Genomic DNA, 27,635 nt, shown 5'->3' with positions numbered 1-27,635 from the left:
GTTCAGTAATTATTTTTTAGCTTGAGATAACAAATTGACAGAATAAAGTAACACAAATAGATATTTTGATTAAATAGAAATCTGTCCGGCTTAACTTAAAACAGAGTAAATTCAGTGTCCAGGTTGCGGGAGTCTCCAACTTTCAGCACCATGAGAGCTGTCAACTAGTTGTGTTTTATTTATGACTGGCAACATTAAAATTGTACACTACTTTATTTACCAAGCAGATCTCCACTCCAAGAGTGTGGCCATCGTCTTTATGCTATTCCGTGCTCATGACATGGCTATGTTGTATGCGGATCTAGCAAGTACTTGCATTTTAACATTTCCATCCGAGCTACAGGGTGCAGCAATCAAGCTCCTGTTCAGGAAATGTCTTTTTTTACGTGTGTTCTGCTGTGTACCTGTCGTATAGACCACATGACAATGCAGTGAGTCTTGAGATGATGGTTGCGGTCTCCACCACATGTTATTAAAAATATCTATAATCCTGTGGTTTCATAAGAAGGTGTTTCCTAGCTGTGATCTAAGGTTAGGTTTAAAGTGTTAAGTGTTTTTGCACACAAAGTATCAGGATGTTGTACAAATAGTAGTGCACTCGTATTCATAGAAAGCTGGTTATTTTAAGGGTTGAAACACACAGCTTATAAAAACCTACCATGAATATAATCTCAAAACCTTAACCACTTTGAAATTATTGCATTTTCAAAGGTTTGTGGAGTGTGTCCATCTTTCAAATCAAAATAGGTTGAATGTGGCTTTAATACTACTTGGAAATTGTGTTTTGAAGCCTTTTTTTTTTTTACATTTTTCTGTTTCACAGTGAATTACACGCGCCCTCTTATCATTCTTGGGCCAATGAAAGATAGAGTGAATGATGACCTCATCTCTGAGTTTCCTGACAAATTTGGCTCCTGCGTCCCACGTGAGTTTATAAACTTTAGGATGTATTTCATCAAAAACCTTGTGAAATTTTGCAAATACCATACAGCCGAAAAGATGTAATGCTTGTTGATATATAACAGTCGTGGTTGTACTTCCAGATGATTACGTATGTTGTACAGGTCGTTTTTGGTGTGCTTAGCCAAAGAAAATGTTTTAACCCAGCCCATACGTGTGTGTACCTTAGACACAACTCGTCCACGTCGAGACTACGAAGTGGATGGCAGAGATTATCACTTCATGTCCTCCAGAGAGCTCATGGAGCGCGAGATCCAGGAGCACAAGTTTATTGAGGCGGGACAGTATAACAACCACCTGTATGGAACCAGCATACAGTCTGTTAGAGAAGTTGCTGACAAGGTAAGACACAAAAATGGACTAATCAGTGTGAAAAGGGAAGAAGTATCTCATTGTGCCCAACTTTATGTCTCCGTCAGAGTAAACACTGTATCCTGGATGTATCGGGGAATGCTATAAAACGTCTGCAGTTGGCAGGCCTGTATCCTATTGCCATCTTAATTCGGCCATGCAGTGTTGACAACATCCTGTAAGTGAAAAAGCACCATTTCCAATTCAGTTTGACTGATGGCACACATTTTAAATGTGTTGTTTGAAATTAATTTGCTTTACACTTACATTACTTACTTGTGTCTCTCTAGGGAGATGAACAAGCGTTTTACTGAGGAGCAGGCAAGGAAGTCCTTTGACAGAGCAGTCAAACTAGAGCAGGATTTCACAGAATATTTCACTGGTGAGTTCTGGACGGTGATGAATGACTTTTCTGGTAGGCTACTGTTTAACTAGTCATGTTACGTGCACTGTTCGGCACCGGAAAAAAGCATTTACTTTGTGTAAGATCTTTCTATGTACTAAATATCCCATGTTATGACGCGGACACCTGTGGTTTATAAACAGCCTACATACTGTATGTGCAGATTTTTTTTTTTTTGTAATGTAGTAGGTTTGGCTGAAATTTCGGTAGTTACAAGGGAAAGTAGGTATTGCGATAATTTTGGAAAACCTTCAGACCGAAACGTCGGAAGGCAATTTTTGTCATAGGAAATAATGTAAATCCAATTAATTAACTCTACGAATTCAAAAATATTAACCAAAAATAGATTTTATATGGAAATATTATAGTTTTCCATGCAGAAAACCATGTGAGATAATTATCGTGCATCCTGGCGAGATCGAATTCAATAGTGTTTTTCACCTTCTTTATCAAATTGCTGGACTCACAACTTTCTTTGGCCCCATGGTGGGTTATTTAGCAGCCGCAATGAATAAAAAAAATCATGACGAGTGAGTCGGCGACGCAGAGAGTGCTTTGTTTGGGCACTCGATTTATCAGGCACTAGTTTGTTACGCACAATATTGAAACTGCAGAGTACAAAAACCGAGGTTTGGCTGTATACGGTGTTGGAACGAGCACGTTTGTTGACGTGTTAAGGTCAGAATATAATTGTACCACTGTCAGGTCGCTACAATAATAACGCGCCACATTTCACTGTTGGTAACGGTAACGCAGTTGTAACATTGGAAATAGCAATTAATTAATTACCTAATCTGGAAAACAATTTTAAACACTGTTACTCCCAACACTGGTACTGTGAAACACATTGACTTAGGTTACACCTATTTGGTGCTAGTAATTCATGCACTCCAAACCTGTGGCATGCAAAGTTGAATCCAGTTCTTGTAAATAATAGTTGTTCATGTTTTTTCTCTGCAGCGTTTGTCCACGGCTCATCTCTCGAGGAAGTGTATTCGCAAGTCAAGCAGATCATTGAGGAGCAGTCTGGGCCTTACATCTGGGTGCCCACTAAGGAGCGGCTCTGAGAAAACACAGCTCATACTACAAGTTTGTAAACGCCAACTTTGGCAACACTATCAGCCTGTTTCTCCGTTTCCTCGCACATACCTCCAGGCTCACACACACGTATTTACACAAGCACATAACACAGGAGGCTGAGACTATCTGGAACTCCCACTTCCTCAGGAGGGAGGAGCTCGTGTCTTTCCAGCAGCCCATCGGTGGATCTTCCGACGGCTCAGTTCCTTAATGTTTAAGGACGTAGTTCAAATCAAGGCGACATGTACCATTATCTGAGTTATTGATTTCTTTCTTGTTCTAACTATTGTTGTTGTCGTTGTTGTTTTCATATTTACAAAGGGTAATGCATTCACATATGGGTTTGTAATGATAATATTGTCACCAAGAGGCAGACTTTTGCACGCTGTAGCTTTAAGAGCATGTTTTTGGGGGACAAAATATTGATCTCCTTCCCTTTGTGTCTGTCTTTCTCCATGGCATCGCTCCACTTTATACTGAAATATCTCTGTGACTCTTGCTCTGTCTTAACTACCTTTCTCTCATATCCTACCACTTCCCTGCCAGACTGCCTCAAAAGTTTTAATTAAATATGAGCTGAAATTTTAAATATGCCCTGGCGTCGTGGCATGACGGGCCTCGATAGAAAACATATAGCACTGTACAAAACTGCTTCGAAATGTAGCATAAATATGAATATACATAATGTATCAACTAAAGCTAAAATACAAACATTCAATTAGGTTGCATTAAAGTAATCAATGGAGTGTGTACAATATTTTGTCCAGATTCAGTCCAGATTGTGCATTGGGCCTGTTTTTGTTGAACATTTAATCGTGACTCAAGCCCTCCTAAAGCCAAGGTGATTTGAGGAGCTCATTGAGAAACTTGGACATTGAAGAGAATCAAAACCACAATATGATATACAAAGTCTTTACATTACCCATCACGAGGCCAAAAGGCTGGAGTGCAGTGATTTGTTTTTTCCTTTAGGTTTATCAGACCTTTTCACTTTAACAGTTTGGTAAGTGCGAGTCCTGCCTTCCCAGTTTACGTAACTTGGTTGAGTCTCAATCCACAAGGATTCATCTGCCTTTTCTGCTCTTCTTATGTGGCTATATTTATATGGACATCCTTATTCCACTATTAACCTTATGCAGTGACAATACACTGTTACAAGTAAGGTCATAATCATGGTAAGAATAGTCCGAATAGTCCAATCAAAAGACTCAGGATGATGCGCTATATTCTTCTACAGTACCTGGGATTATTCTATATAGCTGTAATGTGAATAATATACCATTCTAGGACTCACAGAGCACTGAATCCATCACAACTGCAGTTTAGTTGTCAAAGAAGATGTTTCACTTCTCATCCGAGCAGGTTTCATCCGTTTATGCTGAAAGACGGGATAGGGCAGCTGTAGTCTGAGGGGATGGTGCAGGATCCAAAGATGTATTCTTTAAGGTAGAAGCAGGCCTTACATCCCAACGTGCGTGCTCCTACATGCAAAAAAGAGACACGCACGTGGCCAGCAGGGATTTTCAAACCCGCAGACAGCACGCAAAGCCCGTAGGACGAAAATTGGGCTGCAGATTATTTTCTCGGTGCATGCAGGAAAAGCTTGCACGCAGCCAGGTCCCAAGGGCAAGGCGGAGGAGGAGTGTGTGACCCTTGCATGTGTCACAATGTCACAAGTACATTGTGTGCATTGCCCGGCCACGGCAGCGGCTCCTCTCGTGGCGGGCAACTCCTCCACCTGTACGCTCTGGTTCTCCCGGTCACGATAGGCGTAGGTGCCGTAGGAAGCCAGTACGCCCATCTTGCAATCAAAGTGAGTGGGCTGCACGAGCCTCGCTCGATGCCCGCACACGTACGTCTCCAGCGAGTGAAACATACCACAGCCTTACATGAAGCTCACCTAGCACGCATGAGTCGCACTCACAATCTTAAAGCTACCAACGGAGGGCGAGCGGCAAGCACGTGGGTGTCATGAATCACTTGTTCCATAAGTACGACACACTTTCAACCCCTTTGATACTCTACTTGCTCGACATGCTGGCCACGGCCAATAAATTTCCCAAAAATGTGTGGTAACACGTACGTCGGGATGTAAGGCCGGCTTGAGAAGACAATGACCTGGATGAATGACAATATTCACAATAATGTACTTTAACTTGTTAAGTGAACTGCAATTGGAATATTCTATTACCAATCCCTGAAGCTTGATAATAGGAGTATCTTACTGTCCATGTAAACATAACCAGTGTCTCAACTCCATCTTCTCCACTGTTTGTGTGGCATAGCTTTATAAACCACCCTGACTATTAGAAGTGTCACTGTTGTAGCTTTTCTTCTTACTGCTGTTGCACTAATAGGGGCTTGCTCCTTCAAAGCATCTTTTAACAGTATTTGAGGTGTCATTTTGAATATGTGATTCAGTTGTGTCATCCTGTTATATGGCTTATTAGCTATATTTCAAGGTTAAAGTGGAGCTGTTTAAGTCTTACCATATAGATGACGTGCATTGCTGGTCCAGCATGCGCAAATTGCACCTGAGACTCGCCGCATAAATGACCTTTGCCCTTATGCACAAAGCTATGGTTTGGTGGTATAGCCTTCTCTCCACAAAACTTTTCAGTGGAAAGTTGTATGACTCCGCTGCATACTGGAAGCCCAGAAGAGTCATATAACGTTGGTACATATCAATCCACAGAGGAGATTCTTCATGCATGAATGCATGCATGCACAAAAAGTGGAAGAAGCCATCATGATGATCATGAAACCTAAAGTCGGGCAGTTCCGCTGTCACCTTTTTTTGTCGTCTGGTAATTCATGAATACAGCTATTATTTGTTTACAAGAGAACTTCTCAGGGCATCACAGCTTATACAGCATCCTCCAGGGAAATATTAGAAATCCTCGTAGTAGTTTTGTGCAGGGAACACTGTGCAACTCATTCATGAAGTCGCAGTTCTCTTGAGAGCTCAGGTCATGAATGGGGCTTCTCTCAAATAAGGCGATGGTTTGTTATATCATGTCAATATCTTAAGTACTAAGATGCTTTTGGAACTGCAGCCCCAGATGGACCTTGTCAGTTACCTGTTTCCCATTTCCAACCTCCACCCTGAAGCTGACTGGACCCCAAAGACTCACAGAGAAGCCAGTTCTGCATAATATAAGTCTGCACTATGTGTGCTTTTGAAAGCTTAAACATCTCCCATTCTGCACAAAATGCTGAGCTAAATTAGTCTTCTTTCCATCAGTAATTGTCTGTGAAACTTGGCATAATAACAGAACTGGACTCTGTGTGATTTTGGCTTTGCGCTTCAGCCAGGGGATCATGTCACATGTCTGTTAGTTAAGCACTGATGCAAAGAATCTATTTCAGAGATGGATCTATATATAACACATTATAATATTTATCCCTGCGCTAACTGCCTATTTTGGTACAAAAATAAAGGTCTTCATTGAGATCAAATTTTTGTGTTGCGTGTTTCTTGTGGATGGTAGACAATCACTGCTGTTATTTGAAACCTATAAAGGTCACCCTGACGTCAGACAATCAGGCCTTGGCTGAGTTCTGTGCTGTAAGTGCTCATTTTGCATGTGTCACTGTCAGGTTTTGTAAAGTACACACACACAAGCTCATCAACATCCACTTAGAAATGTCACCCGGTGCTTAACATTTTGTTGAAATTTCCCGTATTTTTATGAGACAGCCATATCATTTAAAATGTGACATAATTTTTAGAGCTTCAAAGTCCATCACGTCCACCTTCTAATCTCACTCGGCTCACTGAAAGGCATGAAGTCCAACGTGCAAACATTTACACCCTTCAGATCAGGTGACTCGTGTTCCTGGAAGAGTGGGGACATTTTACGCTGATGACGATTCTTGTCAAAATAATGATGACGGGTGCACCGTATAACAAAAAAAGAACTTCAATGAGACGACGTAACACCTACTGTGCTGTAGGTGAGTGGGTGCACAAATCAAGCTCACTTGTAAACAAACATGGCATAGATCAAGTGGGATTTCTTCACGATTTCAGAGGAAGACAGTTCTTGCGCTGGTTGTGCCAAATGCTACTCCAGAGAACAAATAAAACGATGAGCTTCAACACGCCAGACCTTATCAGACACCTGAGATGCCAGCACTGCTACAACGGCTGGGGCCCGGGCCCCACGACTTTTGAAAAGCGCCAAAACGGAACTCAAGCGATCTGTAATATCATCAAGGAAGTGATGGCGCTGGATAACCAGCACTTTACCATCACTGAAGATACCGGCTTTTTTCGGCTCGTAAACCCCTTGAAACCACAGTTTGTACTTCTGTTTTGGAATGTTTTGTTAATAGTAGTGATGTCATGATATTGAGTCAGGACAAATCCACAAATCCAAAGGTACAGTTTGTCAAATCCTGACTTTGTTTGAGTCATTTTTACCCCCAGGTGTGCACAAACTACAGTTAAATCTCAATTTAAAAAATGATAAATATAAAAAGTTAGTATCGGTATCAGTCTTGGAAAAAAATATATTGTGCATCCCTAATAATGATGTAATTCTTATTATTAAATTATGTTATCTATTGTGATTGGCTGAAGCGATGGCGTGAAGTTACGATCTCAAGAAGACAGACCCTCTTGAGAAATGAGACTTTCTTGGAGTAGCGGCAGTTTGGTACGCACAACAATGTCTGATTGTTCTTGAAATGCTTGGACAAATGGGGGCCATCCTTTGATCTTCCCTCTTGGCTTGGTTCCCATGGTAATGTCCTGTGCTGGGTTGTGTCTGGACCTCGTCCTTGAGACGCTTTCTACAATAACCTGACCCCCACTAACTCTTATTTTAGACTGCATAGAGAAACTTGCTGGTCTCGGTGCATGGCCTTGTAAGATTCCCCGGTCGGTGGGTTGTTTTTTCACCTCTGTGGTGTTGCGAGGATCCTCGTGCTGTTTTTTGTGGTGCTGCTTTGGATGTGTGATGGGGTTGGTCGTGTCGAACTGCCCCAGTTCTGGGCCACTGACCGGACTTGTGCATATAGCAAGTTATGCACTGGGCTGCTATGTCTTTTTGCACCTTGGCAAAGGGTGCTGCCAAACGCTATGACCAAATGGCTGATGTCTACCCTGCTCCTTGCTACTTTGTTAGCACCGTCTGCCTGCTGGATCCTCCTGGATAGAAGTGCTGGACTGGAATATAGAATTGACTGCCTGTACTGAAGTGCTTATATGGGGGGTTTTAGATGCAGGAACGATGGGACCGGAGTCACGGTGGAGAAGTTATATATAAGTTTCAGTGCTGCGTCTGAAAGCAACTATCAAAACGAAATTTCACTGCTTGAAAAATCAGTGAAGCACAAAGACAAACCTGTTAAAAATGGTGGACTTTTTAAACAGTGGTTTATGTATGCTGTACAAATTACATTATTAGCAACTTTGAGTAAATGAGATGTGTTTTCTCCCGAAAAAATATTAGATTTTCAGAGAAAAAAAATTAAAATTTTTCTTTTTTTTACCAACATTCTGCAAATTTGTGTGGTGGTGAATGTGCCGGGATCCACTGTATTCATTCAGTCAAGTGTATTAGATATTAGCATGCAACTATATGACTAATATATTGCTCCATTCACTAACGACAAGGTCAAACTAAGGAACCAACCAGTATCCTTACACTTGGACTGTTCCCACAGAGAGTGAGTCACTTGTGGTTACAGTGTTGGCCTGAGTGTCCACCAGTGGAAAAGTCCCAAAGCAGCAGCACAGAGGAGTGGAGGGAGAAGAAAACAGAGGTGAGGACTGTAAAAGACTTCTCTGTTCACACTCTGCTCTGCAATGACGCTGGCACAGAAGTGGGAGGTGGCACATTTTTCATAGCTTTTTTCATAGGGTCTTGTGATAATGCAAAGATAGGTTGTGCAACACCTTTCCTGAGCATCATATACGAACTTTGCCCAGAGTCTTGGAGATAAAATTGGACTGAAAGAGAAGAGCCAAGAGGAGCCTTGACACCACAGACTGAGGCAAGGAGTACGTGACCGTGAACATGTGGAGAACAGCGGGAGCACTTCTATTACTTCTACATGCTGGTGAGACACATACACAGGCTTGCACTAAATATTTTGAACAAAACAGTAAACAATGAAACCAATGATATTTGTGTTTATTCTGCTTAGTTTAAAAAAATGCATATATGAGAGATTAATCAAGGCATTGCAACCACCTCCATGATAAAATAAAATTATAATTTAGTGCAGAGATCCCCAACCTCCGGGCCGCGGGCCGCAAAGAAAGAAAAAATAATTTCCATGCAGTTTTATTTTGAAAAGTGGCCGGATTCTCTCTGTTACATCCGTCTCACTTGACGCATGTCCATTGTGCGTAAGCTAACTTTCTCCCGCCGCACAGATAGACTACTACTGTATTTTTACCATTTTTCTTTCACCTCATATTTGGTCTCAAATGCTGATACTATGTGGGAATTCATAAAGGTAAGTTTTGATGACTTATTGAGTGCTAATGTGCACATTTGTCTGGTTAATTCATGCTAGCACACACGTCAAACAGCAATGTAATAATCTCTCAGGAAAAACTCCAGAGATAAAATAAATTAGATCGCCATAATGTACGAACTCCAGCCTTTTGGGGCAGCCTTTTAGGAGACATTCAAAGCAAATTTCCCCCATAATATTTCACTTACAATAACATTCAGTAGACTGACACTTAGTATCTAAATCAGTGGTTCTCAACTGGTTGGGCTCCGTGGTCCACTTTCACCCCTTCATGACATGCGGTGACCCAAATTGGTCATCATTACACACAGTGAAATATATCAAGGGTGTGTATCTTAATCATTTTGATGATTAGTCGCCAGTTAACCTAAGGGGGGAACCCGGAGTACCCAGAGAAAACCCCCGCACGGGTAGAACAGGCAAACTCCACACAGAGATGCCCAACGGAGATTCAAACCGACATCTTCCCGATCTCCTGACATGCTAACCGCTAGGCCACCGTGCAGCCCATTACCAAACAGTTCAATATTGTATAAATAAATAAATGAAATCTTAAGCTTTCTGAGCCTTGAATTGGTCTCTTTGTTTTAATCGAACTCCTGAACTCAAATACGTTTTGCGCAATATTCTAATTTATTGAGACGCGCCAGTAAGAACAGCTCACAAACGACCTGAAACTGCGAATCGGTTCTCATACTTCACTTAAAAGTGTCGTTCATAAGACTCGATTCATTCAGAAGACTCGATTCGTCTGCGAACGTGATATCTCTACCAGACCCAATGAAAACGGGTCTGTGACCCACTTCTGGGTTGCGACCCACCAGTTGAGAATCACTGATCTAAATAACTAGCAAGTTAAAATCAAGGAGGTATAAACATAATTACCTACAAAGTCCTCATATTCAAAATGTGTATTACGTCATCATCTGATAAAAAAAACCAACAACTTTATTTTCAATTAATCGTGTTAAAGTATTTTTCCAGTTGACGTGAAAATCTTGTTTCTGTGTCTTGGCTCTGAAATGATTAACAGAACATTCTCTGTCTCTCCCTCAGTGTTCGGTCAGAGCAGCATCAGATGGTGCACCATCTCAGACGCAGAGCAGAGGAAATGTCAGGCCATGTCGCTCGCGTTTGCCCAAGTCTCCATCCGGCCGTCCCTCAGCTGCGTCCGTGCAGCCACGGTGGAGAACTGTGTGCAGAAACTGCAGGTTGGATCCTGACTGTCGACATCATTATTTTATTGTCTTTTATCTGATGCGAACACATATCAGTGACGACCAGAGGTCACGGAACGCTGTGAGAGCGGTACAGCAGTGATCAGACATAAGATAATGAGAGAAATGTTACAACAAGCACAGTGATGAGTTGTAAAGAAGAAAGATAAGTGAAAGTGCGGCAGTGAGCACCATATTGCTTTACCACCTCAATCTTCTCGCAATTGCTGCTTTAATCATGGCCCACTTCTCCCTCAAAGTGTCCTTAAGCAACAACATACTTACTTCCTCCTCTAAACAAGCATTCAAAGTCAAGGTTGTCATGCGAAGTTCATCATAATTCCATTCACTTGAACTCTAATGCATGCTCATTTTGTTTTCCGCATGTAGAGAAAGGAAGCAGATGCATTGTCCATGTTTGCTCCTGACATCTACAACCTGGGGAAGACTGCTTCATTCAAGATAGCTGCCAGTGAATCAAAGGCTGATCGTAAGATTCATTTTTATTATTAGACTAGACGGGCTCCCCAGTAGGCGCTGTGAATGTGACCCAAAAGGAGCAGAGTGTGAAAATGTCTCCCTTGAATTGCTTGCAATGACTCAATGAATGTCATAAGAGACATTTCCTGACACAAACCTAGAAAATGCATACATAGAGCAGATTTGTTCATTTGTTTGCGCTTTTTGAGGCTTGTTGGTAGCGCAGTGTGATGATGATGTCACGTCATTGTCTTTTATCCATCCATCCATCCATTTTCTATGCCACTTGTCCTCACTAGGGTCGTGGGGGTATGCTGGAGCCTATCCCAGCTGACTTATGGCTCGAGAGGCCACCATTCGACAACCATTCACACTCACATTCATACCTATGGACAATGTAGAGTCTCCACTTAACCTAACATGCATGTTTTTGGAATGTGGGAGGAAACCGGAGTACCCCGAGAAAACCCACGCATGCACTCACGGGGAGAACATGCAAACTCCATGCAGAGATGCTAACCACTAGGCCACCGTGCGGCCCTCATTGTCTTTTATTCTGAAATGATTAATTTGTATTTATTAGCTGGGGCGCAGCCGATATGATATTCTCCCATAGTCACAGTTTTATGATGATTTTTTTTCCAAAAAAAGTTTTTTTTTTCCTGAAAACACATCTCAGCTTGTGATTATTTATTATTTATAAATACAGTAATCCTTCGTTTATCGTTTCATCATATCATTTTAATTGGTTCCAGACCCGGCTGTGACAAGTGAATTTCCGTGAAGCAGGGTTCCTGTTTTATAAATGAAATATTTCCGCAGAGCACAGAAAACCTGTTTGCGACCTTCTAAATACGTTTTTTAACATTAGTAGAGCCCTCTAGGCATGAAATAACACCCCTACAGTCACCTTTACACTCGTATTACTCAATGTAGTAGACCTAATAAGAGTAAATAAGCCATTTAAGCTGAATGACAGCCGGACAGGAAGTGACATCAGGGTTGAGTTTCAGCTTGCCGCGGGTTACAGCCACAAAAGTAGTCTGCCTTTTGTATTTGTAATATTATTATTTATTCGGGATTAATATTAGGTTATTGTGCCTGTTGTGAGATAATTCAAAACTGCAATAAAAGCCTGTTGTTCCGGCAATCAAGTCTGGTGAATGTGTTTCCAAACGAACATTACTGTAACACTACTGACACCGAGTGACCAATGTAGAACACTACGTAGCTTCAACGTCTTTTTTTTTATCAGAAATATTTTTATTGAATTTTGACCAAAGTAAAAAACATATGCACACAATGTTTGCTGGTAGTTTAGGCAGAGAACGAGAGAGTGAGAAAACAAAAACAAAAACAGCAAAATAACAAACAAAGAACCCCAACACAAAAACACCCACAAAGTAAGCCACACACAGCCCAAAAAGACAGAGGTCCGAGTTTGGTAGGACAACCAAATGCAAAACAACCAAAGCAAATACATAAGTGAGTTACTATTACTAACAACAGATGACAGCAAATAGGCCAGAGAGGGAAAGCTATTGGGGAACTCAGGTAAATTTAAAGTTGTGGAAATATACTAAGAAAGGTCCCCAGACATTTTGGAATTTTTCTTTGGCATTACACATTGAGTAATGAATTTTCTCAAAATTTAGACAGGACATGACATCTCTCAGCCACTGAGCGTGGGTGGGCGGAGCAGCATCCTTCCACCTTAACAGAATTGCCCGTCTGGCCAAGAGGGAGGCAAAGGACAAACTTCGTTGTCGTGTGGGGGTCAAACGCAAGTCGGGTTCCTTCAACATCTTTGAATTCAATTTCAGTTTTTCAACTGTATTTATCCCAGAGGTGCAATTTAAAGGCTCAAAGAGCAGCATCAAGAAGAACAGGACATGCGTCTTTTCAATGCCTTATATTTGTATTCCAGTTCATTTAGCCATTTTCATTCTTTAAAATACTTAGTTTAGACAACAAATATGTAACATTTGCTTAAATATGCATATTTTGTGGATTAATGAGAACAGTATGATTAATTAATTCATATATTTTTTAAAAACCGTGATAGAGTGAAGGAAATTCAAACGGCAAAGTGGTGAGAGACTACATCATGTGATAATCCAGGTCAAATGTCCAGCATGCATTTACCACTGTTAGAAAGCCCATAGCTCTAACATGTTTATGTCTTTATGCTTCTTTGCTAATATTTTTCCGTCAAGTGTTGATATTTGAAAGCACCATAGTTGTGCTAAACCTGGACTGTGTCTCGAGTGAACAACGGCAATTGAAGGCAGAAGGGAAGGGTTCTGGAGCGGAACCAAATCTAATAATTACAACAGTCGTTTTTATTGCAAGTGTTGATCCAAAATCGGAGGAGATAGTAGGAGGCGGGGAAGGTAGCCGTGTAAAATAGACATCCAAAAAAAGATGGGCGTATCAATTTGTTGCCATTCTCTGTTGGACCCGGAACACAACCCTCACGAAAAGTGGGGATCTACAGTAATAGGAAAGGAACCATATTTGGTAACATAAACTAAAACCAAACTGTATGCCACACACCTCAGCACACAGAACACATTCTTCTTAAACAAAGGCCAGTTTCAGCACAACACATCAATCTGTGGATGAGTTAATTATTACTGCACTTATGCTTTCGTTTATGTGGTTACACTTGTTTGTCTTTGATAAGCAAAACTAGGTTAATGTTATGAGTCATCTCGCCCTGATTTTGGTATGTTTCCATGACACTCAGGTACTGGGGCTTCCTACTATGCAGTCGCTGTCGTGAAAAAGGCCAGCTCTTCCATCAACATCAACAACCTGGCAGGGAAAAGGAGCTGCCACACTGGGAAAGGCCGCACAGCCGGCTGGAATATGCCGATCGGATACTTCATAGACCAAGGCTACATGTCTGTCATGGGCTGTAACATCCCACAGGGTAGAAACCCTTCATTGTTAAACAGAGCGCTCAATAAGAGAAAGTGAAATAAGCCCTGATGTCGTATGCTAATATGTGTGTGAGCTCAGGTGTGGCACGGTTTTTCAATGCCAGCTGTGTTCCCGGAGCAAATGAGGCCGGTGATCCCGTGTCTCTGTGTCAGCTGTGTATCGGCGATGGGAAAGGACAACACAAATGCGAGAAGAGTGCCCAGGAGCAATATTACAGCTATGAGGGAGCTTTCAGGTAACATGCAATACCTACATGTCAAATCCTGTTCAAGAGGATTAGACGTAATAATCGTTGACTTATTTAAGTACGTCAGCCCAAATGGGTGCATTTGTTGACATACCTGTCAACCCTCACGTTCTTTCCCGGTGCTCTCCCATTTTAATAGTTTCCCGTATTTGAACTTTCATGAAAAAAAATCCTCTCTGGCACTTCCTGGAGCAGCACAGCTCCCGCACTGCCCCCTGCAACTCGGGCAATAACGGCGTAACACATCCTGTACCCGGTAATGTCAGGCCTTCAAAATAGAGCCACGCAAGTAAAATAACATGGTTGCATAAAGGTGGTGGAAATCGTAGGGAATTTTAATTTTATTTTATGAAAAATTTGCTTTATTGCAAATGCAAATGTTGGCAGGTGTTATTATGACTGCATTGTTTTTTTTGTTTTTGTTTTGTTTCTGCGTGGTTTATTTTTAATGCACAGTATATTATTTTCTTTTGCTTTTTTTTGTAAATAGTACCACCTTCTTTTACTGTATATTTACATATTTAAGGTTTTTTGTTTAATTTATTAATTTTAAGTTTTAGTACTGCCTTGTCTTATGTATATTTATATATTTTTCGGGTGTTTTTAGTTCATAGTGCAGTACTACCTTCTCTCACTGTATATTTACATATTTTAGTTTTTTGTTTTATTTTATTTTTTTTACTTTTAGTACTGCCTTTTTTTATGTATGCTTACATATACATATATATTTTTAGTTCATAATACGGTACTGCCTTCCCTTACTGTATATTTCCTTTACTTTACTTTGTATTTTTTTAGCTTTAGTGCCGTCTTCTTTTATGTATGCTTACATATGTATTTATTATTTTTATTTTTTATTTTTTCAGTTTAGAGCACTGCCTTCTCTTACTGCATATTTACATATTTTCTTTGATTTTTTTTTATTTAGTTTATTGTACTGCCTTCCCTCACTGTATACTTACATATTTATATTTTATTTTGTATGTTACTTGTGTGTTTTTCATTAGGTTATATGATCTTATCTATTCAGATTTGATCATTAAAAAAAAAATCACAAAACACTGTACAATCATGGCCTAATGATGCTGAATGATTTGGAATTCAACCCAAAATATCACCTTAAAAGGAAAACCACTTTTTTTTTAAATTTTGCCCATCATCCACAAGCCTTATGTGAGACATGAACACACGTCTTTCTCTTTTCTGTGCACTCTAAAGATATAAAAACGAGTGTGTGGCGAAGCTAGTCACTAGCTGGCTAGTAGCTAGCTGGTGTGGTGTGGCGAGCCGTCACTATGCCAGTAAAGTAGTTCTTCGGTGTAACAATGTTAATAACAATAATAATAACAACGTCGCTATAGCTTGGTTAATATGCAGGTCACATCATGTAAATGGAGTGTTGTTGGCGGTTTTTGGAGGATTTTTCAGAAGGCTTTATAGGCAGAATAGTTGCATCCCATTACTTGCATTCCTAGCTGCCTCTTTTTACCTGTTTTTATATCTTTAGAACGCCCCGAAAACAGAAAGACATGTACTTTATGTCTCACATAAGGATTGTGGATGATCAGCGGTCAAACAGTTTGCAACAGTTTGCATCCATGCATAGTTTTGCATTATATTAGTTTAAATTATATAGCGGTTAACTTATTCCTACACTTTTAAAACAGCTAAGAATGCTAAAATGTTGCTTAAATAGTTTTAAGGACCCTGGAACTGAATATTTTGATATTTTCTGTGGAAGAAATGTATTCTAATTCTTCACATTTGTAAATCCGAGGTATAGTAGAAAGTAGAAAAGCAATTTATTGTTCTGATTTGATGCCTAATTTAAAGTACATCTTTATACCACAAAAAAACTTGCATTGTTTTTTTAACCTCAACTTGTTTTGGTTTGCTCCCATCAGGTGTATGGCTGAAGGTGCAGGAGACGTTGCCTTTATCAAACACACAACAGTTGAAGAAAATACAGATGGTAATGGTTAAGAGAATAGTCAATGAATGACTAGTCACACACTTTATGGACAATGTATTAAAAGACAACTCTTTCATCAGCTACTCTATCAAACAGGGCGGGGTCAAATTTTTATTCTTGCATACCTCAGACATACAAAGACAAGTTTGAAATGGAAGAACTTGAGAGCGCTGACCTCAACCCCTTAGATGGTGAGACAGCAGGCCTCTCTCAAGTCCAACATCAGTGATCTCTGTCCTCCCAAATATGTGCAGAAAGTCTGACCGGAGGAACGGAATCTGATTAAGCCGCAAACTCCATAATCTCATTTCAATTTTTTATAGGCGCAGTGGTGTCCCAATACTTGTCCACATAGTGTATGTTTGTTATTCTAGCCATGGGTGACTCTTACCACTTCATATGTTCACCAGGGAATGGCCAAATCTGGGCACAAAACCTGAAGTCATCAGACTATGAGCTGTTGTGTCGAGATGGCGGAAGGCTTCCTGTCAGTCAATGGCAGACATGCCATCTGGTCCGTGTCCCATTTCGAGGCATTGTGGTTGGCGATCACATCACTCCATCTGTGGTGTTTAACATGCTGACTGAGGGACTGGTAGGCCTCAACATCTCACACATATACACTACCCACAGGCTAACAAACCTTAACCAATGTACTGTATAATACCACTGTCATTAGAATTGCAGGACCCAGCACCCAGGCATGACCCTTTGAGGTTTCACTCATTGGTTATTTACATGTAGAAGTCAGTCCCGCTTATGTCGACAACCCATCTATGTATGGCAATTATTACTAAAAAGTGCCTGCTTAATTTGGCGTCAAAATAAATGGTTGACTGCTTTTCTCGACATAAAATTTCAGACCCAGCGGGCTCACTTCTGTATAGAAGCGATTTGTATGCATTTACATGTGTAGTATCGTTACCTCCATCATATTGCTAAGCAGCGTTAAATGACAACAGTGATATAAACATAAACCTTTAACATCAAAGCCATAGCCAGCAATAGGATTTGCAATGCTATTTTTAAATTACCTCATTCTTGAACTATCAAAATTATTCTAATGGTGTCTGACACCATGAGACTGCTTTCTAGAGATATACAGGTCATTACGGTAATTATAGGGACTACGGCATAGCAACTCCAGGAAGACAACACTGTGATTAAAGCAGAGTATGTTGGGGTCAGCATTGCCAGACCGTATTTGTACAATAACCACCCGATGTGCGATGTACGATCAATAATTACAGAAATCCCATAATGTACCATAATTTGACGGCTTCAATACATGGCTTCAATACATGGCACAAACAGGACACATCCTGCTCTGTGCCTGATATTGTGCATGTCTCAGGTGCCTTTTTACAGCCAATCAATGCACGAGTGACGCACAACGAAGCACAGAAGCACGAAATAACAAAAGACAATCTGAGCGTTTGGGCACAGAATAAAGGAGGCTTATGCAAGGAGTATTAACATTATTCCGACTTAGTATTAAGTGGGAAAATATTTGTGATACAGCACCTTGATACATGATGATGATGAAGAAGTTAAATACGCACGCTGCACACCACACAGGTGGGGGCGCTGTCCTGCCAGTGGCTTCTTTTTTGTGCTGTTAGTTTATGTAAAGGTAAAACTGCAATATAAGCCATACTAAACATGGTCAAAAAGTCAAAACCAAAATATTATGGAAATAAATCCATAATTAGGAAAATAACATTTACAAGAAGAAAGTTGAAATCGGACAATTCAAAAAACAACAGAAATGGAAAAAAAAAACAGCTGTAATTTAAAGAGAATATAGTTAAATTTGACAAAAATAGACCCTGTACTCTGACAAGACAAAAAGTCACAATTTTACAAGAATAACCTCGTAATGTTATGAGGAAAAATAACATAATTTTAGTAGCACTGAGTTAAAATAGTTAATAAAAATGTTTTCATTTAAAAAAAATGCTAATATTGTGACAAGCAAACAAAACAATATAAAGTTGTAATTTTTGGAAAATTTGGTTGGGGAAAAGTTAGAATATTATTGGAAAAAATGATAAAAAAAAAAAAAAAAGAGAGAGAAAAAAAGCAAAGACCGAATTTCATACTCATAATACGATTTTTCACCTATACTGTATCACAAAGCTGAGATGTATTTTTTTCTTCAACTATATATAACTTCTCAGTATATCTACATGTGTTGCTTTACAACATTTCAAAATGGCCCATGCATCCCTTCATTTTTCAGTATGTGGCCCTCGGGGGAAAAACTTTGGACACCCCTGCCTTACACAATAATCCTGTTGCTACAACATCATGTGAAAACGGAAGAATCAAAATAAAAATATGCACAAATGGAGGAAAACAAGCTGCTGTAGGTTCAAAAATCCCTTATTATCGGCTGGTCTCCTTATGTGTCTGACGAAAGTCACAAGTAAATGTGCAAGCGATGGTTGGTTTTAGTTTCGGTTAGGTCAACATTAGTCAGCCAGTCCAAGGGCCGTCATGCTTGCGGGTTCCACTGGATTTCACGTATATTTGTGGCAGCTGGGTTTCATTTTACATTGGGGGTTGTCACAATTTAGATTCAAGATAAAAATTCAAATAATCATTCGTTTATGTTCATTTTAACCACCAACAGGACCACATTAATAGGAGTAATGATGATTCATTATGACATTTTGTTAAGTAATAAGCATTTGAATGAGTCATACTAGCACTCATGTGCAAACAGTATTCATGTCTGTGTAGTGTAGTTTATTTCCAGTGAAACTGAACCACAGTCCTCCCTGTGTGCAGGAGAAGTCTGGATTCAACATGTTTTCTGCCAAACCTTACGGAGAGGGAACGTTGCTCTTCTCTGAGTCCTCCGTCATGTTTCAGAGCGCTGAGTATGATGACCCAAAGAAGTGGATGGGTCAATTCTATCACAGTGCCATGAGTGCTATGGACTGTAAACTTCCAGGTACCTCTCTAACCACACACAGTATCTACTGGACTCGCTCATTACTTTCCTAAGTACTGTACACACTGTACCTGTGTACCAAGCTTTGTTTACCTACAGCGCAGTTGTGTAGCATTGTGTCACCAGTGCCCAGAGAAAGTATTTTAATTACTGTACCTATTCACCTGTCTGTCTATCCATAGAAAGTACCTTGCGGTGGTGCGTGTTGTCCAATGGAGAGCAGAATAAATGCGCTGACATGGGCAGTGCCTTTCAAAGAAAAGGTCTAACTCCAGCCATCAGTTGTGTCTATGGGGACTCTGTAACTGACTGCTTGAAGAAAATAAAGGTAACAGACGGGGGCCTACAACTTGCTAACATTTCAATAAAAGCACAAACTGGTGACGGGTGACCTCGTGTCATACAACCTCACTTCCTGTGCAGAATAACGAGGCTGACGCCATCACTTTGGATGGAGGTTATATCTACACAGCTGGCAAAGACTATGGCTTGGTGCCCGCTACTGGCGAGAGCTATACAGGTACAAAGAAGAGAGATAAAAATAACCAACATATACCACAGACTCACACTGTTTCTAAATTTCTCCAGCGGATCGAGATGGCGCCATGTACTATGCAGTGGCAGTGGTGAAAAAGAGTAGCTCTGATATCAGGAGCCTTGATGACCTGAAAGGCCGTCGCTCCTGTCACACGGGATTTGGTCGCACAGCTGGCTGGAATATCCCTGTATCGACCCTGATAGAGACAGGCTTGATCAGCCCTCAACACTGTCAGATAGCCCAAGGTCAGTGTGTGTAATAGAGGCGAGAGCTGGAGGAGTCAATCAAATTAATCATTGCGCAGAAATATTTCCAGAAAAAGAAAACTGTCTTGGTTTTGGCTTGTGGGCATAAACTCACGTATGTTCTTTTTTTTCCCCATGGTACATAGCGGTGGGCGGGTTCTTCAAGGAGAGCTGCGTGCCAGGTGCTAATCAACCCGGTTTCCCAAGCAACTTGTGTGGTTTATGTGCGGGAGATGCATCAGGGCAGAACAAATGTGAGAAGGGAAAGGACCTGTATGATGGATATGATGGTGCCTTCAGGTACTAAAATCAGTCAAACCCAACGGCTTATCATTTCACTGTCACTGGATAATGCCTCTTGATCCTAAAATGCTAAATTTTTTCCAATCAGGTGTCTGGCAACGGGAGATGGAGATGTAGCGTTCGTCAAGCATTCTACCGTCTTCCAAAATACTGATGGTATGAACAGATCCTGCACATTTATGTTTGAGATGCATAACGTTATAATCACGGTATAATCACGGCTATAATCACGGTTCAGCGCATACCTCGGTTTTAAGGTCACGGTTCGGGTAGTTTTTGGTACTGTAAGCAAACAAAATGTTCAACATAAAACTGTTTAGCTTTGGTGCAAACAGCTTTAATGATCTTTAGATCGAAAAATACAAAACTGCAAACTGCTGGTGGGTAATTCTCCAATAAGGAATGCTCAACTAAACAAGTGATCGATTTGGGACAGCTCTACACTGTCAAAATGTTTGTAGTCAGGAATGAAGTACATATTGTTAGTTTGCAAACACATGACTTCGGGGCAGTTTTTGTCACTTCCGGTGTTCGGATGGGGGACAAACATTTCAATACGGTCATATGCACGTTCAGTATCTTTGTACAATGGTTGGCAGATTCATGCTAATAACGGTGCACGCCATTGAAATTGTTTGCTTAAATTGTGTGAGTGTGCATGGTGTGTTGCATAAAGCCATGATCTTCCGGGTCAGACAGAAGGAATGTAGCAGATGAAAATAGCGTTTGTAACATGTCTATCTGCATTCCTACACCAAGTCAGTCTGAATGAATACATTCTTGTATGTGTCCTTCATCATTTTGCGGCGCTATTTGTCCATGAGGGTGTAGCGTATGAATATTAATTTGTGTCACGTGTTCAAACACGACTGTTGTAGACTTTTTCCCTTTTCTGTATAGGTTACTTTTTCATTTTGTTTCCATGCCACAGACCAGGCTCTGTAATCATGGTAGTATATGTATGGTGATTATCAATTGGCCACTTAAAAAATTAGAGCATTTACATGAGGCGGTATGAATACAAGACGACTACAGGTACAGTATATAGTTTTCTGTTGTGAGGCTATTCATTCTGCATTTCCCATTTTCATGAACATTTTCACATACTGTATATACTAAAACTTTGGTTTTTGTATAGATTTTGCTTGTTGTTGGTCACTGCAAACTTGAGCGTGTTGATATTCGGCTCCACTCGACAGGAGAGATAGCCACCAGCACTCAGCCGGCACCTTTCTCTGTGTTTTTTGCTTGTTTCTTGGAATTTTTTCCCTTTGCGTTAGACTGTTTTGGTAATAACGTTTTCCAAAATCCCAATTTGAATGATTTCTGCATGCGAGAACAGCTCATGTATGGTTAGTTTTCACTCTGCCTTCATTTGGCGTCTAACAACTTGTTTGACCCCCAATCAAAATTGTACACGGTATACATATTGAAGCATACTGACGGAAGTATTCCATTTGAGACGCAGCCTACAGTATCTGTCCAAATACTTTATTATTCAATTATTTTAAAGAATCCCTCACACACTAAATTATGTGTGTGTTTATCCAGGTAACTCCACTGAATCATGGGCCACAGATCTCCTGTCCAAAAACTTTCAGCTGCTTTGCCTCCATGGCACCAAAGCAGAGGTCACTCAGTACAGATACTGTAACCTGGCCCGTGTCCCCTCTCATGCTGTCATGGTGCGGCCAGACACCAACATCCACGCGATCTACGGACTCTTGGATCATGCACAGGTACTAAAGAGTACACATACAAAACGGATATAACAAAAGAAAATCGATATTAGGAACTAGGAAACAGAATGTGGATAAAGACACAGTATTGTTCTTACAATTATTAGTGTTCTCTCACAGCAGGAGGATTCTTGCTGGAATCAGTGTTGACTGGCTTTCCTATGTTTGGGGTTTGCATATTTGCATTTTTAAGTCTCCTCCCACAGTTGAAAAACATATGTTAGGTTCATTGAAGACTGGTAAACTGCCTGTAGGTGTATCTATATGTATCAGTCCTGTGATCAATCCAGGGTATATCATGCCTCTCGCCCTGATCCAGATGTGCTAGTATCCGACTTTCCAGTGACTCTAAACATGATAGCAATGACAGAAAACATCACTCCACCTCATTCATCTGCTTTACTCGTTGTTAAATTTCACTGTCCTTCTCATTGTTTCTATGCAGGCATACTTCAGCAGCGACACAGGTGCAGAGTTCAGGATGTTCGACTCACAGGCATACAAGGGCACAGATCTTATCTTCAAAGACTCCACGGTTCGTCTTGTGGGTGTAGGTGAGAAAAAGACCTACAAAGAGTGGCTGGGCCAAGGCTACATGGAGTCACTTGTTGACATGGAGTGTAATTCATCGTTTGCAGGTAAACAAACAACATTGCGTCGTAATATCACTGCGCATATCTTGTATAGTGGTTCACTAAGCTGAGATGTGTTCATTCCCCGGCCAATGCCCCAAGCATAATTGCACACAATCGTCCAGGGTGTAGTCTTGTCAGGGCCCACAGCTGTTTTTTTATTGTCCCTTTGCATATTCTAAAAATAAAATTAATTCATTATAAATTAGCTATATTATGATTAGATCAGGGGTGTCCAAACTTTTTCCAACGAGGGCCACACACTGAAAAATGAAATGATGCAAGGGCCACTTTGATATTTTGTAAATATTCCCATATTTTGACTTTATTTCTATATTATGACTTTTTTGCCAACCTAATTTTCCAAAAATGTTTTTTGTTTTATTTGTTTATCATATTACAACTTTTTAAAAATATTTTTTACTTTTTAAAATATGCTACTAAAACTACATTATTTTTCCTCATAATATTGCACATTTATTCCTACAAAATTGTGACTTTATTCTCATAAATTACAGCTGCCATGATACTATGCCGTCATTCTGGCAAAACTACAACTGTTTCTTGATAAATTACACTTTTTTTCCCTTAATATTTTGACATTAGTCTTGTAAAATTACTGGTGATTTTTTTTTTGTTTTAGTTTTCTTTTTAAATAATAGTTTTAGAATGTGCCACGGGCCATTAAAAAAAAACAACAACAACAAAAAAAAAAGCAACCGTGGGTGCCCCAGCCGCACTTTGGACACCCCTGGATTAGATACTATGCTAATTTGCTTTGTCACCTATAAAGCAAAGCTAAAATGTGGAAGTTTTGCTCAGATAGCTTAGCATATTGAAAAACGGAATGGTTTTTAGCACAATATGTGGCCCTCGGATCCTTTGATTTTTCTGTATGCTGCCCGAGGTGGAAACAGCTTGGACAAATCAAATAATAACCTAATTATTATTGATTTTAATTCATTATGTGTTAATCTTAGTATTAACATTTACATCATTCACTTCAGTCTGGATTTGCATGTACCACCATACCTGTCAACATTTGAAAATAAGGGAATTTTAAAGGAAAAATGAGGGACAAGGGCTGCACGGTGGTCTAGTGGTTAGCATGTTGGCCACACAGTCACAGTCTGGTGATCGGGAAGACCTGGGTTTGATGCTGAATTGCAATTTTTAGTTTGTTAAACATTTGCGTTGTCTTCCAGTGATTTCCAAGCTGTGGTTGGTCGTCGTAACACTGCTCTGCTCCGTGATGATCACCATCTGAACACCAACACCACCAAACGCCACACATCCTCGTCTCCCACTCACTCCTCTTTTCCTGTTCTTTCCCTCATCTGTATCTCATGCAGGTTAAATACAAATATTACCGGTTTTAATCATGACATGTTGAGGCAAATAAAACAGTGACTTGTAGCTACTACAGAAATGACTGCGCTTAGCCATTTGTTTACAGAAGGTGAGCTGCCATATCAGAGAATATGCCGTCACCTGTTATCTGTGGCTTTGCTTTCTCTCCAGTAGATTTAGGGACAGGCTCTTATTACCCATCGCCACAGAAAAAGTGTGTCTTAATGTAGCCAATGAATGTTCCATAGACCAAAAGATCCTTATAAGGATTGTTGATTGGCAATTCGTTGATGTTTACACTGTTTTTAAGATGCCTTTCAAGCGCATAATATACAGTAAATTGTATATAATATATATAATTGTGGATGTTATCATATTTGCGCCTATCTGTACCTGCTGTTGCTTTCAGTTTACAATATTAATTTGATATCTATGTTCTTTTAAACAGAGATGTATTTTTTATATGATGTTCAGATGCCATATCAGTGTATATGTACTGACTCATATTGTCGGAAATGAGTGCATTCTCTTTCCTTCAAATGGAGATTTTATTTCAATGTGAAATGATGAACCGTGTAACTAATATTTAGTTGCCAGGCCAGTGAGCCTGCACAGGTATTGCTACATCAAAATACTGGATTCAGTGGTGTATCTTGTTGAAACAAAATAAATTCAAACGCATTCAAAAGGCCATCGTGTGTGTTAATTCAAGATTCTTTATCTGTCACATCATCTATGGACCTTGTGCCTGATGACAGCACAATGACTGAATATAATAAAGATAGCGCTAGACGTTGTGCAGCCAGTACAGTAAAACGCTTGCCAGATGCAGTTGTAGACACCTATCTTGTTTTTAGTAGACACATTACACTCAGCAGCATACTACACATAACTTTAATTGCATTTGCTTATAACCATTCCCACATCACATTGTTTTAAATTATATTAATATCTGTAGAACACTGAACTCTCTATTAATGACCTTTAGGGGTGTCACCAGACACGAGACTGTATGACTGGCAAAAGGGCTCACTCTCTTCATGCCATTGTTCTCTGGAACAAACACACCAAGGTGCTAAAACCAATGCACAGAATGAACTCTCTTCCTTCCTGCTTGTTTGTAGGCGAGAAATGAGGAAAACTGACACGTATCCACATGGCAATATACCGAGGTCAGCAAAATTATCGAGTTCAGTTTCATTTATAGTGTGATTAATTTATTATCGTCCCAGGCCTAATACCCACGACACATTTTTTTTCTGAATGAGAAATCTTGTGACACCCCTACTGACTTATCTTCATCCATTGTACTTTAAAATGACATTTACTGCAATAACTTAATGTTTACATGTCAGTGAGACCTGGCATTGATTCCCTGCCTGGCATTTAGCTGTGATTCATCACCGCTGCTGTGTGTCAAAGAAGTTACTTGCTTATTGCAGTGATCCTTGCCCCGAAGTGAAGCCACAGTTAATTCAGTTTCTATCATTTTGATGCCCTCCTTTGTCCTCCTGCACATTGCTTAACAGGCAGTCTGGTGAAATTGATTCAAAGGGTCTTATTTCTTAATCTGGCGGGATCCATCTTTCCAGCCAATCTTCACTTCCTTCACAAATGTCTCTCGGACTTTCCTGATTCGCCTGCCGACGTCCTCCATGTCCCCGGGTACCTTGCCAGCCTCTTCTCGGACCTGTCGCAGCGTCTGGGACCGCAGGACTCGCTGCGATGCGTCCCTACCGGCTATCTGAGCCTTGGTGATGGCGTAGGCTGTAATTTGTGCTGCCCTGCGGATCGGGCGAGATTCAGCAAGCTTCTCAACAACGTGAAGGTTGTTGAGCAGCGACAGTAGCATTCGAGATAGCATTGTCAACTCCGCCTAGCTCGGAGCTGGCCGATGGCTTAGCGTAGCAGGCTAACTAGTTAGAAGTCCTGGTATCTGTCTTTCAGCCCTGTAATAGAAAGACGTTTAGTTTAAGATTAATATGCCTCCGTGTACTATCCTGTTGCTCTTATGAATTTAAGAAATACAACAAAGTTGACTTACTGTTAACTTCCAAAGGTGAATGTGACTGACTATTACGTCATATTCTTCTTCCTTTTGTTTATGGCGGATCACAACCAATGTTTTGGGTGCATACCGCCCCCTACTGTACCGGAGTGAATATATTCTTAGGGCGAGTACAGTGCTTAGGTTGCAAACTAGGTTGCTATATTTGAAGGTGTGCTGCAAAGAATTCTGAACCTCATGAAAAAAGATTTTTTTAATCATTTCCTATTTTTTCTAGCTTTCCCCCCCATACGGCATACCGCATTATTTGTATGTATACCTATTACAACTAATACATACTGTACATATGCATGTTCATATCAAGGTATGTATTTATAAAGAAAGAGGAAAAAACAATTCATGTATGCCTATTCCTAAGCTGTCCTACACCTTATGTATGAACTATAACTCTGCCCTGAAGATACCCCATCAGAGCCTGGCTACATTCTTTGGTGTCACCTTTCCCGAAATACAATAACAGACGCATAAAAGAGAGCACCGATAGATCACTCTAATACACCACAAGGACAGAGAACACTGCGCGTTCATACACTGTTAAAAAAAAATATATGCAAAATTGCACTTTAAAAAAACGCAAAACAGTGAATCCGTGAAAGGTGAACCGTGATGTAGCGAGGGAACACTGTATATATAACAGGGCTAAGTTTAAAGGTTAGAGTTAATTTCACAGGCTGGGGTAAAGACAGGGTTCAGTTTGGGGTTAGATGTTTGAGATAGTAGTAAGGTTCAGGGCAGGGTTAGTGGGAGAGAGGGAAGATTTATGGATTAGGTTAGGATTTAGGGTTATACAGCAGGTTAGTTTACGGATTCGAGGTTAGAGTTAGGTCTTGGGTTAGAGGTTACGTTTACAATGGGGTAGCTGTAGGTTTTGTGTTAAGGGATCGAGGTAAGGAATGGAATTAAGGGCAGGGTTAGGGTTAGAGATCATTCACAGAAAACATCCATGATTGCTGAATGCTGCAATGGAAGTCATCTTCAGCTGTCATTTCTCTTTCCAGGAGACACCAGGGAATGCTGCTGGTCTACCAAAATGAAGTGCAATATCGGAGAGTGCTTCCAGCATGCCTATGCGGTGATGCTCGTCAACACGTCAGCAGTCACTGCAGTGCAGCTGCATGTCCGCTCACACTGCCCCAGGCACCATCCCGGATGGATGCGGCCTTCGCTACGACGTCACGAAGCACTTCGGCCCCGGGAGGACGCTGGCCTCTTTCTGCGTAGAGGTGATTAGGCAGCAGGCCATCGGCCGTCCTTGTGGACGAAGTTCTTACATGTCCTCCCTATCTAGTCACATTCTGGCAGAGAAGTCCAAGGCACATATAAGATACGGGACACTCACACTCACGTTTTCATCCACTATCATAACCCCAACCACAACTACAAACAGTGTTGATGCTTTTGGAGCCATAATTTTCCTGAGGGCACATGCCCAAGGCATCAACAAAGTGTTATCCAATCTAATGTAAGGTTGTTTTGAGGGCATGTCATGCTGCTAGTGTTACTGTTTAATACGTGTATTATGTAAGATATGTTTATTACAATGTCACACACAAATTACACCAAAGAGCATTTCAATGTGGGAATAACAAGAAGGAAATATTTCTAATGAAAGGTATTCATGTACAACGAGCCAGTTTATTGCACTATGTATGT

The 27,635-nt window shown here is 40.5% G+C and overlaps 3 protein-coding genes across 14 annotated transcripts in view; 2 read left to right on the top strand and 1 right to left on the bottom strand.

Annotated features, from left to right (window-relative positions):
- The window catches only part of LOC129188334 (discs large homolog 1-like protein), a 98,978-nt gene extending 92,744 nt beyond the window's left edge, over positions 1-6,234 (top strand). For all 11 annotated transcript variants that reach the window (XM_054788669.1, XM_054788658.1, XM_054788659.1 and 8 more), the window contains 5 exons: positions 824-925; positions 1,130-1,302; positions 1,380-1,489; positions 1,602-1,693; positions 2,675-6,234. In XM_054788669.1, coding sequence (XP_054644644.1) covers positions 824-925; positions 1,130-1,302; positions 1,380-1,489; positions 1,602-1,693; positions 2,675-2,781 — 584 coding nt within the window. In that variant the 3' untranslated portion in view covers positions 2,782-6,234. The remainder of the gene's footprint in view (positions 1-823; positions 926-1,129; positions 1,303-1,379; positions 1,490-1,601; positions 1,694-2,674) is intronic.
- Positions 6,235-8,654: 2,420 nt separating this feature from the next.
- On the top strand, positions 8,655-24,599 carry meltf (melanotransferrin). 2 transcript variants are annotated; one of them, XM_054790122.1, is made up of 16 exons: positions 8,655-8,863; positions 10,343-10,497; positions 10,894-10,993; positions 13,733-13,918; positions 14,008-14,164; positions 16,081-16,148; positions 16,559-16,743; positions 18,942-19,107; positions 19,290-19,435; positions 19,531-19,627; positions 19,696-19,890; positions 20,037-20,190; positions 20,282-20,349; positions 21,745-21,932; positions 22,378-22,570; positions 23,770-24,599. In XM_054790122.1, the coding sequence occupies exons 1-16, from the start codon at positions 8,821-8,823 to the stop codon at positions 23,829-23,831; spliced, it is 2,163 nt and encodes a 720-aa protein (XP_054646097.1). In that variant the 5' UTR covers positions 8,655-8,820; the 3' UTR covers positions 23,832-24,599. The 2 variants fall into 2 exon arrangements, with proteins under 2 accessions (XP_054646097.1, XP_054646098.1); XM_054790123.1 differs by lacking the exon at positions 8,655-8,863 and adding an exon at positions 9,134-9,265.
- On the bottom strand, positions 24,468-26,026 carry ncbp2as2 (NCBP2 antisense 2 (head to head)). The gene is made up of 2 exons (XM_054790126.1): positions 25,959-26,026; positions 24,468-25,863 (listed from the first exon to the last, which is right to left on the bottom strand). The coding sequence occupies exon 2, from the start codon at positions 25,776-25,778 to the stop codon at positions 25,473-25,475; it is 306 nt and encodes a 101-aa protein (XP_054646101.1). The 5' UTR covers positions 25,779-25,863; positions 25,959-26,026; the 3' UTR covers positions 24,468-25,472.
- Between the last annotated feature and the right edge of the window lie 1,609 nt (positions 26,027-27,635).

Source organism: Dunckerocampus dactyliophorus, chromosome 10 (assembly GCF_027744805.1).
Source record: "Dunckerocampus dactyliophorus isolate RoL2022-P2 chromosome 10, RoL_Ddac_1.1, whole genome shotgun sequence".
Lineage (NCBI taxonomy): Eukaryota > Metazoa > Chordata > Actinopteri > Syngnathiformes > Syngnathidae > Dunckerocampus > Dunckerocampus dactyliophorus.
Note: the sequence above shows the minus strand (reverse complement) of the source record. Positions and strands in the feature narration are given on the sequence as shown.

Coding starts and splice junctions, on each gene's coding strand:
- ncbp2as2 (XM_054790126.1), bottom strand. CDS start 25,778: ATGCTATCTCGAATGCTACTGTCGCTGCTCAACAACCTTCACGTTGTT.
- meltf (XM_054790122.1), top strand. CDS start 8,821: ATGTGGAGAACAGCGGGAGCACTTCTATTACTTCTACATGCTG. Junction 10,498..10,893: donor ACTGTGTGCAGAAACTGCAG/GTTGGATCCTGA, acceptor TTCCGCATGTAG/AGAAAGGAAGCAGATGCATT. Junction 19,436..19,530: donor ACTGCTTGAAGAAAATAAAG/GTAACAGACGGG, acceptor CTTCCTGTGCAG/AATAACGAGGCTGACGCCAT.